The following is a 15,565-nucleotide window of genomic DNA, read 5'->3' as shown; positions in this document are numbered from 1 at the left end:
AATCCTCGTCAGTTTTGAGGAAAACGACAACAATGAATACTAAAAAAAGTGAAATGATTGACGTCTGTACCATAAACATTCAAAATTATAAATCCTTTTAAAGGAATGGATTAAATTACTTTACAATTATAGTGAGATTTTGAAATCAATATTTTTGTTTGACAGTTTATTCAGTTTATTGTGATAGAACCATAATATACTTTTGTAATACGATACTATGTATGATTTAAACTTTCACGGGTAATAATAACATTTTCATATAATAATTTAATCTCGACTTAAGAATAGAGAAATTTGATCTAAAACTAATTTAAGCGTTGAATAATAATCAATTTATTATATTAAATCAAAATGTGCGTTTTATGAAGTACATTTATATTAAGCGTATCTTAATTTCAAAGAAATTTATTAGTATAAGATACATATTATGTTAATTTTAATAAGCTATAAACTTTATAATTTATAGATAAAAAGACAATTTTACCTTGGTTGTTAGCGCGTAATCGGTATACAATATAAGGTTCTAAAATAATTACCTAGCTATGTTGGAATGTACCTAATTTATAGTAATTTCTATCTATCTACGATATCTATGCGTGGAATAAAGTTGTATAATGATATACCTATTTGTGACCTTCTTTATGCTTACAAGTTACAGAATTAATTACTAAAAACATTGAATTCATCAATATTACAACACTGAAAAAATATAAATCTGAAATTAAGAATTTAAATTCCTACTATTCTAATTTTAATTTTTTCGATTAAAATAATAATACTCTTTATAATCTATACTACTATGGTAAAACAATATCTATGAATAAATTACTTATAGTCAAATTAACTCTTAGATCATTTGCATAAATATATAAGTATCATAAATATTAAATATCTGAATATACAAATACACAAACAACAGCATGAGAAATGAGTATTACGCTAATAGTATTTACATTAATAGTTATTAACTTAAACTCATTCAATCTAAATAAAAAAATTGATTAAAATAATTTCGTCGATTATGATGATTATTTTATGTTTATAAATATAAACAAGTATTAATATTTAACTTTTATTACATTTATTAGACTATATTGTCTATATTAATACATACATTATTAAATTAATAGTTATGTGATAACCTAACCATTAGTTTTTTGTAAATTATGTAGGTACTTTTAAGTTATATATTTTTATCGTACAGTGTTTTTTCAATTACCATTTGTAAATTGTAATGCATTTAAGTTTTAAGTTTTTAAAGTATTTAAAATTAGCACAATAGGATTTATTTTGCCAACTTGAACAATAAAAAAAGTTAGGTTTATTTATACTTCTGGGCTTTTCAAAGCCAAATAAATTTTCTAATAATACCAAAACCTCTATTATCATTTAGAATTATATTCATCTTTTCAAATAAGTCGGTATCGGATGCATTTTAATATAATTTGTATGCTGCTGTTTTAGTTTAGGACTTAGGTAACTCTTATATTTTTTTTTTTTTTTGTTGACTTCTATAAGGTAAATTAATAATTTATTATAACTCATGGCTTGTAAAAAAAAAAAAAAAAAAAACAATAGAAATGAAAATTGACCAACATGAATCTTACGTATGTACTATATGTCTGATGGAAACTAAATAGAATTATGGTCACGCACCTGTCATCACTTGCATTTTATAATACACCGAACGTATACACTTCGGACGTTGCAATCAATCAATGACACTACAATTCAATCACAAACTACTTTTAGAGTATATCATCAAAAAAAAAAAAAAAATTCAAACCGTTTCACCCTTGTCGTCTCCATTATTTTCACTCGGGAAAATGTCTGCCACATTTGTTGTGTGTTCTTTTTTTTCTTGAAAAATCCTATTTCATAGAATGTATATATATATATATGTACATGAGTCAAAATTAAACGTTCCAGAAAAATAAAAATAATATCAAACAAAAGGAGCAAAAAAAAAAAAAAAAACAAAAAATAGTAATAATAATAATAAAAATCCACCAACGGTATATAAACCGAATCGATGGTCCTTGAAATGGAAGAACGAGCGCGCGCGTGCGTGTGTGTGTGTGTGAGGGAGTGTAAATATATACTCACACCACTGCGTATAGTCAGCAATGGAGGAAACCCTGCTTCACCGGTTACATGGAGTATGGGGTGTGCAAGACCAACGGCAATTTCCTATTTCAATTTTTCAACCCGTTTTCCGGCCCGCTAACCACTGCAGCTAGCGCGTCTGAAAATTTAATCAACCTTCCTGCTGCCGACTTGACTGCCACTATACAATACTCCACAATTGCCGACTACTATAATAATAATAATAATAATAATAATAATAATAATAATATTGTACTGTACCATTCTACCGATACTGTTACTGCTATTTCTAATAAACTATATGTCTATATACGACTACGGCTGTTAACACTAAACACTAATCTATGTAACTGTTATTATCATCGTCGACTGTCCACGGAAAATGAAATTTTACTCGGTGGAAAGGCATCGTAGCTAACCAAAAAATCATACTTATAGCTCATATGAGCACTAAATTTAAGAGACATTAATATGAAGACGTATGTGTCATCGGCAGATAAAAAGTAGCGAGATGATCATTTTTTCAAAAAAAGTTAATATGACGACGAGACAAGAAGACGACATCTCAATTGTTTCAAATTTATTGAATCCGGGCTGTTGACCTCGACTTAGGTTGAATAATACATTTATCATCGATGCTATCTATACGCCGACGTAATAAAATTATAATACGCAATATATACCTATTGGAATTCGATTACTGTACAATACGTCATGAACAAAACTAATATATTGTTTTCATCATTGTTGTTTTTATAGTTATTTGATATTTCATAGAAATTATTTCAGCTACAGAGTGCCATTTATCCATTTTGATTATAATATTGTTGACGATAAAAAACAGATAATCAATTTTTAATTTGGGAAAGAAAAAATTTTTCTTCTTAACGTTTTGAATATTTTTAAAAATATTCTTTTCTTTAGCCATACAAATTTTTTGTTTAGTTTAGAGTGAATTAGTATTTGGAATTGCCTGGATTTCTATTACTGCATTATGTTTTAATACTATGATTTTTTATTAATAATAATTATCTAACGTTCTCTTTGTACTATATTTTTTTAATCGATAATTTTGTAAACATTTGATAATCTCGTTTAAACGTAGGAAATTATGACATTCATGGATAGCAATATTAAAAAGTTAACAAATAAAAAAATAACTATCTTGTTTTTTGTGAAAAAATTAATTAATTCAATTAAAATAATGCAAAATACTTATAGAACAGAGTACCTAGCATAGTAATGTTTTTAAAAAATTGTTTTGCGATTTAAAAAAAAATATATCAAATACTTTACAATATGTATAAACAAAAAAAACACAATTTTTCCGATATTCCCATAGCAGCAAATTACTTGATGAACTCGTTTCTAAATATCTTGTATACAGACAGTCAATCGATTATTCATAATTTAATTTGAATGTATACACGCAAACACCAAAAACGTTTGGGTTAAAATAATATCACACTAACTCACTGATCGGAACAATATCTGTCGAAAAAATAACAAATAATTTCATCTGTACGATCATTAGTTTATTTTGTGGTGTAGCCGTCACGCTGTAGAAATAAAATGTTAATAATACGGTTTTACGTGCAATATTATGTGATATATTGAACTTGCAGAATAATAATCAACATATATATATATAACCTATACCATACAGCACGATATGGCCCTTAATGTGACCTGTTGAAAGGAAATAGTAATCGATTTTAAACACGAAGCGATGCTTAAAAAAATATTACTTTAATTCGTGTCATATTGTGATGACATCGGTGTTGATTTTAGCCACCACAATGATCCAGCGATTGGCGATTGTGTTACGCGTTTCGGATCCGACGACCGTACGTACCCTACACAAATTCCAGTCGTATTTTATGTTGGACAATCGACGATTATTATGAGCCAATAACGACAATAATTATAATTATGATAATAATAACTAATTGCAATTTATTATTATTGTTATTATTTCTTTAAAGTAGTATAAAAGTAGACGGTACGCGTGGCAATGACGAATTTGTATAATTTTTCGTCTAAAAACGAATACCTAATATTAGTAATATTCTAATATAATATGTGGTCTTAGCTTACAAAACAAACTAGATTGCAGCTCGAACGACCATATAGTCACCGTATTTATGATATTACGGTATATAGCAATATAATATATTAATATACGGTCAGTATAAAGCTGTTTGCTAAACGGTTATGTAGGTAACTCAACACTATCGATGCACCGATGTAACCACTCTGAACCTTCCCTACCACAGCCGTGCTCAAAGCATATAATTTCTTATTCAAACCCAAATGACGTCGTTATGATCATATAAATTCACCGACCGGACCTTTGGCCAGCGTTGTATTTTTCTTATTATACCATCGCTATAATAATACACTATTAAAACAACGATATAAACTGTGAACCCGAGTGTTATGTTGTTAGGTACCCATCACTATCAATATTATAACGGTCTGTCGAGAAGGCGGAAGATTTTCTATACAATATTTATAGTTTCAATGATTGTTTTATAGTTATTATTATGCACGCTGCGAAAGCGGTAAACGTCTATCGCAAAGCAACGCAGAAAAGCCAAACCGGCCGACCGTATAGGCTTTACTTGGATTACGAATCGTGTAACGTAGTACGATGGCGTTTGAATTGCTCGTAGTCGCCTATTAGTATTTACTCTCATCGTATCGATCGTTCAGAGATCTGCCGTCAATGCGGAAGGCGAATTTCACATAACAATATAACAGATTATTTATGCCCAAATCACGGTTATCCTGATGCTGATAGAATTTCAATGGGTAGGGGGGCGTAATGTGTGGCTTTTGAGGCTCGATGTTCCTGACGAGTCTTAAAATATTAACCACTTATCGATGCGTGTCTAGAGAAACCCGTACGCTTTTCATTCATCATATTACTATACGAATCGCACTTCAAAGATAACATTTATCCATCAAGATACGTATAGATACGCAAATAAACTCATGTGCGTGCGAGTAGTATAAACTTCGTAAAAGTTTCATGTGATTCATAAAATCGTAACAGTATGTATATAATATGAACACCGGAATTGTGGCATTAGATCTTGATTTAGTAATCAAAGTTTCTTTGCTGAAAACATACATATTAAACGCACATAATAAACAAGTTGCGGTCGTATAGGTATGCATGTTATATAGATATATAGTTAACCGAATAGAAAATTATCTGAAATAATATTTACATGACTGAAATCGAGAAAATTCACTTAGTCATATTCAGTCGGTGTTGTACAACCTAATTATAATTAGAAACCTTCTTCGTCCAATTCAAAAAATTAAAAATATACGTTTGTTCTTTCTAGAAACTCTTAGGATACAATATTATTATTATATTATAAACATTTAGCTAACGAAAAAAAATTGCTGAAACCACATATTATCTCTAAAAACCATCTTAGTGATGATATTTAGCTTAAATACAACATCGTGAAACGTGACGATAGGTAAAGAAAGCTTTTGGCTACTATACCTACTGTACCTATATAAATTTAATTTTTAAATATACTTCACTCTAGTCCAATACTACACTATTATAACAATAAATATTTCCTAGCACTTCAACCCTCTGTGGTTCTACAATTCTACATACAACAATCACAATCACAAATATTATCAAAAATATTGAACAAAAAACATTTGTTAGTTCACCTACCATTATTCATTTGACGAGTTTCAACGAATTTTAAAAACAAGTAGAAAAATCTCTCTTGGAGCGTTTTGTGGAATATATGAATATAAATTAGCAAATAACAAACACCGACGCCGTTCAAATATATTTTATACAAGCTAGCTGTGAGTTTTTATGGATTAAAAAAGGATGTATGGATATATTATATATACCACGTCTATAATCTATGTGTTACATTAATAATATTTATGAGTATATATTTTGAAAATAATAATCCACATGATCTGTCTCTTTTCCACCCACTCCCATAACAGCCCTTTACGACGCGATCTGTAAACTCGTAACATTTTTTTGACGTTGACTATCGGACAAAATGTCTAGTTTTGATAAACGGCCTATTTTTTAGTTAATCATTATGCTGAAAATTACACGTGGATACAAACATATTATTTTAGTAGAGACGTTAGGATGCTGTTGTCGACTGATTTTGAAGATTTGATTTTATTTCAATTAAAACATTATTTTCGTACTTTAATTTTTATTTTATTCTTTGATCATAGTTGTAACGTAAACCTTTTAAATGTAACTTAGCCGTGGATTATGGACATTTAAAAAAAATAAGATGCAATAAAAACGGTTAATCTGTAGCAATAATACAGAATCAAATGTATTCGTAAGTGCTGTGCATTTGTTCACTTTTGATTTTAGTGTGAAAGGTTATTAAAAAACCATTTAAAGGTAATATAATAATATATTATGTGCAGTTAGTGACTATAAAATCTTTATTCCATAGGATATTGATACTACCACTGACTACAAACTAAATGTAATAAATACAATTTAGGTCAAGACAAAAAATAAGTTTCAAATAACTTTTTTAAATTTTAAATTTGCCTTTTTTTGAAATGATGTTATATTTGCTACACGCAATTTTCATTAATAATATAAAATATTTTAAGCATTTACATTTTAATTGAACAGTATACATTTAGGTTACAAGTGACCATTTTACCATAAGATTGGTCCCTAAATTGTTTAAAAACAATTTATTATTCAGACGTTTGTAATGCATATTTAGGCATACACTATTTTATACTTAATTAATATGATCTCTTAACTTTACTTAACTACTTGAAAATTACATAAAAATAACTTAAACACATATATTTTAGCAAATACTCTAGTATTCGTTGAATTAACAGAAAGGTTTAATACAAATTAAGTTTTTATTTTCGGATCATTAAAATTTAGTATAGTAAAATAAAAATAAATAATGAAACCTGAAAAAAACAAAAAAAAAAAATTACACTCGAATAGTTAAGTTACCTATAAAACTAAGCTAAGTAGCTTAATTCTCAGAAAAGTCATTATGATTATGCATTTTAAAATGTTTTTTCAATTGTTCTTAGTGTTCCTACACAGACATGTACTGATATTACCTATTTTTGTGCTATATTATAAATTATATTAAAAATTTAAAAATATTGGAATTACAATGAATTTTTTCTTCGCGCTTTATAGATATCATTAGATTATTATAATTAATTTGACTTTTAAGAATCATTGTATTCAAAAAATATTATTTCTAAGCAACTCTTTGTTTACTTCAATATACGCGGTGTAAGTATTAACTATAAAGAATCCGATATTTAGCTCGAAAAACGTTGGATTTTTTTTTGACATTATTTTACTTTTGTAATGTAAGACATGTGTTTGATAATTTAAAATTTAAAGAATTTATTATATTTTTTATCAATAAACCATTCGTAATCTTATCTGTTAAGATCACTCACTACTATCAACGGTAAACTACTTTATTGTTTGATAAATTGTTGGTAATTTTTCTTCACGCACGAATAAAACTATAGAGAAGTAAAAAAAAAAAAGCCTTTCTATAATACCAGCACTGAGTATAGGATTTACAGTTGAAAGATCGAGTCACTTGAAATTCCTTTGACAACTCGCTCTACTATTAAAAATAACAGTAGACAAATCTAAAACAACGTATATTGTAAAACCAATACGTTTATTATAGTCTGTATCAGATTCTAAACGCGATTCGACTGAAATAAAGAAACTCACGTTTTATCTTTTTTTATTTCATTTAAACCCTCGTGAATACGTTTTACTACAGTTAAACAACATCACGTTTGACGACTAAAGATACACGACGTGTGTAAATAAATATATAATATATTATTTTTATTAATAAACACGCTCGTAAATCTACTAAATAGTATTTCAAATCACTAATTCAGCGCGTTTAACTTTCATTGGCCACAATCAATAGCATCAATTTACTCACACGAACACTAACCATCTGTCCAGAACTAAAAGTCCCGGCCTCACTTGGTGTGATGTAGAAAACGGGTGAACGGAGGAAATCATTATATTGTCTCTCCACATCATAGACTAGGTATGTGTGTACACTGTACAGGTTAACATTGTCGTTTTTATTATTAACACAGTACTATATATAAATACATAACATATGAGTTTGTAACCATATACGGCATATATTATATTATAGTGTTTTCCCTGTGGAAATTTCCAGCTCGTTACTTACCCGTCAACCTGTATCAACCATAAACGCTGTACGAATTTTATACATATCGTGTTATGACGTGACGACGCGACGTTTTTTTTTCACTTAATAAAAAAAAAAAAAGAAGCTGTTTTTTATTAATCTAGTATTATGAAACATGACGACATTCAAACGACAATTTATATGCACGCGATTATAATGTAACGCTGTTAAAAGTGTAGTTACAACAATAACCTATAACGTAATGAAAACAGTTTTCCCGTAAAATATTCGTAGGTGGTGGGAGGAAATAATAATTTTACTTATCTAGTGACCACAGTAATATATTATATTCAATATTCGTTTAAGAAATAATATCAATAAGCACACTTTTACGCAAACAATTTTATAACGTAATATATTTTATAAAATCTATTTATTAGAATTAATTATAAAACATATATGAAATGTACAATAATAATGTATATTATCAAATGAGGTACATTTTTATAACCAAGTCTGTGAAGACAGTTTTTGGATTATTATCATCTATAAATAAGTTAAGCACGTTTTTGCAGTGCAAACTTAATCATACAGTTCACGTAAAATGTATACGTCAACGTACACGCGTTATAATAACTTAAATAACTATTATAAACTTAATTTGTCCGAAAAATAATTGTCAATACATTATGTATTAATACTCTCAAGTTTGCGTATATTAAAATGCTGAAAATTTGCGCTCAACACAGGCAAAAAAAAATATATATCTTATAACGTATTTAACTTACCACTATTCTGGGACGTAGGCTTTTTATCTCCTTTGCCCATACCCCTTTCTCGTGAGCGGTTAATTTTGAAAGCTGTTTGGACGACTTTGACAGCAAACTGTATCTAAAATAAATACACATATTTTGTGGTTAGTTAAAAGTAATCTAATGCATATAAATTGTAATATTAAATTCAGTAAGAACATATATCGTATAGTGTATACAAATAATTAAAATTATTATTATTCAATTAATTCGTCCCGATAAACGTAATGATACATTTAAATTAACGACCGAATATTAAACCTCTGTAATATGTAAGTCGACTTTATAGCTCGTTGATGGTTTTGATGGATTTATAATAATACTTGGTCTCATAAAACTTTGAGTTACAATAATTGTAAATTTATAAATTTACGATTGGATTTCTTGACATTAAAATATACAAGTTGTAATGAAAATTTCAGTTGGATATTAATTGAACTCAAACTGCTTTAATTTGAATATGTTCTAATGTAAATATTATTATAAAATTTCATCTCCAATTAATATTCTAATGATAATAATTGTCAATTATCAGATATTCCCTGTAAATTGTAATCTTTAACAACATATCCTGTATTTTATATCCCAACTTATATTTTATTCAGAAATATTGACATAAATATTTAAAATTGAATCATGTTTAGTCCAAAGATATAATATTCTTAGTTACTATTTATATCATTTTAAACCTTTTACATGAATTATTTTGCATAAAAATATACTTCTGTGTTCATTATCTATGAATTATGATATAATTTAAAAAATATGAGTATGTGACTAAGTATTGAGTTTTACATCTACACTTGTTCATAAAATTATTGTGAAACAAAAATAATAAATATATTTAATTAAAATTATTTTATTTTAATTAAAATTATTACGGTGAATGAGTTTACATAACTTAATTAATGGATATCTTTATTGTATATACCGTTTTATTTTCGAAATATTAGAGATGAACGACAGAAAATGTGATAACTTAGGCCGTTGTTCTATTTCAGTTAAATCGGATCCTTTTCAAGTCGAATAAATCTCTCGATTTTACGAGTAGTTTGGATGAACCAAACTACAGCCCAAACTTCTAGACTTTTGTTACTGCCAATAATCCAATAGTACTGAGTCAGCGATCTAAAATATAACTCATCATAAACTTTGTGTCTTATCTTTGATAATAATGTCTATACAAGAATAAAATACAAATAACTGAAATACTTTAAGGAAAAAATTAGATCTGTTAAATTGAGTATTTTTATTTTCTTAACAAACACATAATGAACACAGATAATTGTATAATATATAATAGGTATTTTATGTACCGAATTTTTTTTTTAAATATTAAATCCTATTTCTTTTAATAGCTGAAAAATCTCTTTAAGAATTCCCCAAAAATTATTAAAAGCGCAAATCATTTTTTTTTTATCTAGAAAACTATTATTATATCCAAACTGAAATATCAAATAAGGCGTCAACACACTTTTGCATGGATAAATATTTATAAATTATATATAATAGATATATTATATAATTTTAATTGACTTATATTTAGAATTTTGAGAGTAAACAAGTAAGTTCACTTTTTTCCCTTTTTTATTTTTAAAATATCGAGTTTTAAAAAATAATTAAATTATCGCGACCCCTTCGAAATTGTCTTATTATTAATTTACTCAGTATACAATCGTATATTTTGAAATAAAATAAAAAAAAACTTGAGTAATTTGAGAATATTATAATCACTGTAAAAAATAACAAAAAGTCCTGCGGACACACATTTTCTACCTCATTTCCTTCTTTTCTTTAGAGTATACTTTTGCAATAGAAAAAATAACAAAACTCCGTATTGAATTGCATAGTAAATTTACAAAGTTCAAAGACCCAAAGTGGTTTATGCATTATTAAAGTTCAAGCTAAAATATTAATTTTTAAAGCTCACGTACCACACATCATCATCATATAGCAGTCATCAAAGTGAACTATAGTCCAACTCTTTGAATAAAACCTTTTACAAATGTTTGACGGAAATTTTATTTAGCTTGTGGGTTCTTGAAGAATGTCTCGAACAGGATATTTGCTCTTTTTAAATGGTTACAATTTAAAATAAATTGTTTCAACATTAATCCTGTAGTTTTCTTTTAACTTTTCACGGAACAAAAACATTTGTATTTAATTGCATAGACTTTGTTTTAAACAAAAAATGTTTGTATGTACTTGAAATTTTATGTATATAGTATATCAATTATTATTGTTATTAATTTAAAAATTTAAACTTTAATATTCTTTAATAATCAACATTGTAATCATGTGTGATAATACCTATTAATTATATAAGTAATATGTAAACGGTAAATCTACGTCCATGAAGTTGCACCTTCACTTTTTGCTATCGACTTAAACCAGAGCCAATAATTTGCAACGTCAATTGTCCGGGAAATCCGATTTCAATTTAAAAACCAAACTTCAAAATTTCAATTTCAATTTTCAACCCTTCCTATTAAAACTAAATCTTTCCTATCAGAAACATAATTCATCATCAAATTTAGAATCGGAAATTTAAAATTTTCTAAATGAAAAATAATAATATTCTTGTGATTTATAATTTTATAATTCTTCCTTGTTTTAAATATTATTGAAAAATCAACTCATAATCACCTAATAAATTCATTTGTTAGGCTTAAAACACGGTACAGACGTAAAGTATCTATAGTAAATATCTAGCCTTAATCAAAAGCACAAACTTCAAAGGCAAAATTTTTTAGTATTTTGTTGAGCTTCTTGAAGGAAAAAATTTAAATAATAATTAACTAACAACACTTAATTACTTTAGTGACGTTGAAACATCGATTTATAATAATGAGTAATTCATGAATCACCTTTCATGAATTATTATTGTTCACGTATCAAATAATATGAATAATATGTACCTACTTACTAGGGAGAGTTTTATTAGTTATATCTACTTAGTTAATTCGAAATCCTGGTTAATAATAGTGATAGCGAAATATGTGGTTCATACCTAGTATGTGGTTGATAATTACTATAAAATAAGTTCTTTAAGGTGGGTTAGTTTTATTGCACACACTTATAATTACAAAATTAGAAACAAAAAATATATCATTCAATGATAGTATGCACATTATCGAATCAGCGATAGAACAATTAAAACTAGTAAACGGACAAATAGAGATATTGTTAATTAATATAATAAATTGTATAATCCATGCTGTTACAAAAAAAAAAAAAAAAACCAAGCTATATCGATTTTAAAATTTTAAAATATTTAATGGAAATTATTTTAAAATTGATTGGTAGACACCCATCTAAATATTTTAGAATTCTTGCCTTCTCCAATTATATCGGTTGATGTGGAACGATTGTTTGGTCATTTAAAAAATATTTTTGATACCTAATAGGCGAAATTTAACATTCAATAATTTAAAAAAAAAAATGTAATTATTTAATGCAACCCATCATTTTAATATTTTTATAATCATACTTAATGTATTTATTCCATAAATGCATTGTAGTTATACAGAAATAACATTTTTATTAGACATATTTTATAAATTATACTTCCATATTTATGTACATATTTTTGTATTTTAATTACATATAAGTCCGTTCCCTAATAATAATATTATATATTTTAAACATATTATTATGTTTAATGTTTAATGTTTATTTTTTTGTTTTTTCTAACTTAAATTAAATGTTATTGTGAGTATAGGTTATTGAGCGTGATAAACGAACTTCACACCAAATAGTTACTATATTAGAACACATTTCATCGGCGTTCAAAAGGTCATTGGAGCTGAAAAACAAAATAATAAAGTTTATCCGACCCCAACGAGATCGTATTATCGTAGTATAAAAGAAGCAATTCAATTGGACTAATCAATTTGGTTAACGTTGTTTGGAGTTCATTACATATAAGGATGTCGAAAACAAAAACTTTGGCCCAACCATCGATATTCTTGTCGGTTCATCCGTGCACTACTCGGGTTCTTCGTTAAACGCATTTAAACATTTTAGCAGCAAAAAGTCCCATTTTTGTTGTGCACACAAGAGTGTTTTCAATATACGTAGTGATTATCTTTTTTTTTTTTTGTTCAACAGTAAAAAGTTCAAGAGGTCGACGGAGAAGAGAAAACGTCAACAAATAGATTCCAATTATCTCACGAAAATGCTTAAGTTCGCCTTGATTTATCGCCGAGGTGAAAACTTTATACGGAAACTGATGTGTAACACACAGGAGCCAAGGTTATACGCCACAACTGTGCAACCAGTGGTGGAAGGTTACATCCACCCCACCATTCATACCATTATATTTACTTTTTATCAACGAGATGATTTGTTAGATATTTAATTATTTAATATTAAACACAGTACATAGAAGTTTCTTTGTTATATTTTTTGAACGCACAGTGAAAGGCTATTGCTTTTGAGTACCTACAGCGAACACAATGTTTAACTCTATGTTATTTTTCAATATTTTACAAAAAGAAACTGTGAAAAATACATTTAAAAAGACGTTAATAAAAGTAAGAAACGTATTGTACTATACGAAACTGGTAATCAGGAATAACCAAAAAAATTTTTTGAAAGTTTTGTGCAGTGCCGTTGTAAATTTAACACAAGCATGATTTTATTAAATTATTTATTTCTAATCCAATGTACATCCAAACGCGATTGGATAAACAAAATTTTGCAAAATTGGTTTTTTGATTGCTTGAAATTTTTTAAACGTCATTTTCAATTTTCTATATCTTACATTATCAAATTATTACGTTAATTTATTTATTGTCTAGTTAATATGAATATTGATTACCATTTTATAGATTTTACCTATACGAGTAAAAAACTTAATTGAAACAGTAAAATACACTATATTATTACTCTTGATTATAAATGGAGCTTTTTTTTTTTTAATCGTGATAATAATTTCCATTTTTTATTTAAAGGTATTATTTAACTTTGAAGACATTTAAAAAAGAAAACGATGACTTTGGGTGCGCTGGGCAGCGACTGCGACGTTCGATAACAATGTTGCCGTAAGGATACTATGGTCGAACGAGTTAGGTTCAATGTACAAAAGATAATATTTTTACCATTTTTACCAGATGAACAGTAACTATGGTTACTGTTTCGTGACCCAACATCTTCTCAGCAGCCGCTCAACACGAAAATCCAAGTATTTCGAAAAGGATATGATTTATATCCTTTTAACAGGGATAGTGGTGATACGCATAGTCGTAACGTACCGAGATTACATGCTGGCGACCCTGCATCATTTTGACATTCTATCTTAAGAAATTTGGGTACTACGCATAAATGCACGAAAATGGATAAAATGCTTTCAGAAATCATAATCCTAAGCCATAAACTAATAAATATTAATAGTCATATTGTGGATATATTGTATGAAAATAATAAGCAAATGCCTAATATTTTTATTTAAATATATTCTTTTAAATTTTAATACCGTCTAAAACCATGATCTCCATGTTACGATGGCAAATGATCGTTTTAGAAATTTTTACAAACTCAGCCTGATAATAATGACGTACATACAATAATACATACGATTGATATAATAAAGTACATATCTATCTATATGATTTGATATTTTTTTTAAACATTTACAAATTTGTATTGAATACCAAGTATTTGATAAGACTTCTTCGATATACTCGTACGATTACCATCAATTTTAGACCTAAAAATCAACATAATATAATTTTTTGGTTTAAATACTATAATCTTAACCACAAATATATTTGATATGGTTTTATTAGATGAATAATTGTATGTGACTTTTAATTTCATAGGGAGAGAATTTAAAAAAAAATATTTGTTAGGAATATATCGTGAAAACAAAATAATAACGCTTAAAGAACAAAATTGCAATTATACATTTAAAAGGATTTTGCGATTGACTTGTCAGTCAATTAAACGACAAGTCAAGGATTCCGTTCGATGGGATAACTGCAGTGTGAACAGGTGAGTGTATGGGCGGCGTATGATTGTAATCGGTGGTGTACTAGTGTATTTTTTTCTTCCTCTGAACACGATATACATTTTTTTCCTACCACAGTTGTTGCCTGTCTGTTTTTTATTTTTTATATACGACCTACGATTGTTCAAGGGATTTCGAACTGGGTGCTCGATTTTATTGACCCGCTTTATATACCTGCAATCGACATGCAACAGTTTTGTATATACAATAAGTTTAGTTTTCTTCATTACTCCGTTTCGGATAGATCGTATATATGAGGGGGGACTAACCTATTGACCCACAAAGATGAAAACGACTACTACTACCTCCCGCAATAGTTTATAGTCTTTCCACCCCTTCACTACCACTATGCAACATGAGTATCGATTTTCACTCTATACAGAGTGAAGTAGGATTACTTTATTCCTTTTTGTACTTACATTTTATTT

The 15,565-nt window shown here is 27.6% G+C and overlaps 1 protein-coding gene across 2 annotated transcripts in view; it reads right to left on the bottom strand.

The window, feature by feature from the left end:
- Window positions 1-15,565, bottom strand: part of LOC114129045 (uncharacterized) — a 147,532-nt gene that overhangs the window by 79,461 nt on the left and 52,506 nt on the right. For both annotated transcript variants that reach the window (XM_050198984.1, XM_050198983.1), the window contains one exon: window positions 9,104-9,206. In XM_050198984.1, coding sequence (XP_050054941.1) covers window positions 9,104-9,143 — 40 coding nt within the window. In that variant the 5' untranslated portion in view covers window positions 9,144-9,206. Of the gene's footprint in view, window positions 1-9,103; window positions 9,207-15,565 lie in introns of those variants that run through there.

The sequence above is a fragment of the Aphis gossypii genome, chromosome 2 (genome assembly GCF_020184175.1).
Source record: "Aphis gossypii isolate Hap1 chromosome 2, ASM2018417v2, whole genome shotgun sequence".
Taxonomy (NCBI): domain Eukaryota; kingdom Metazoa; phylum Arthropoda; class Insecta; order Hemiptera; family Aphididae; genus Aphis; species Aphis gossypii.
Note: the sequence above shows the minus strand (reverse complement) of the source record. Positions and strands in the feature narration are given on the sequence as shown.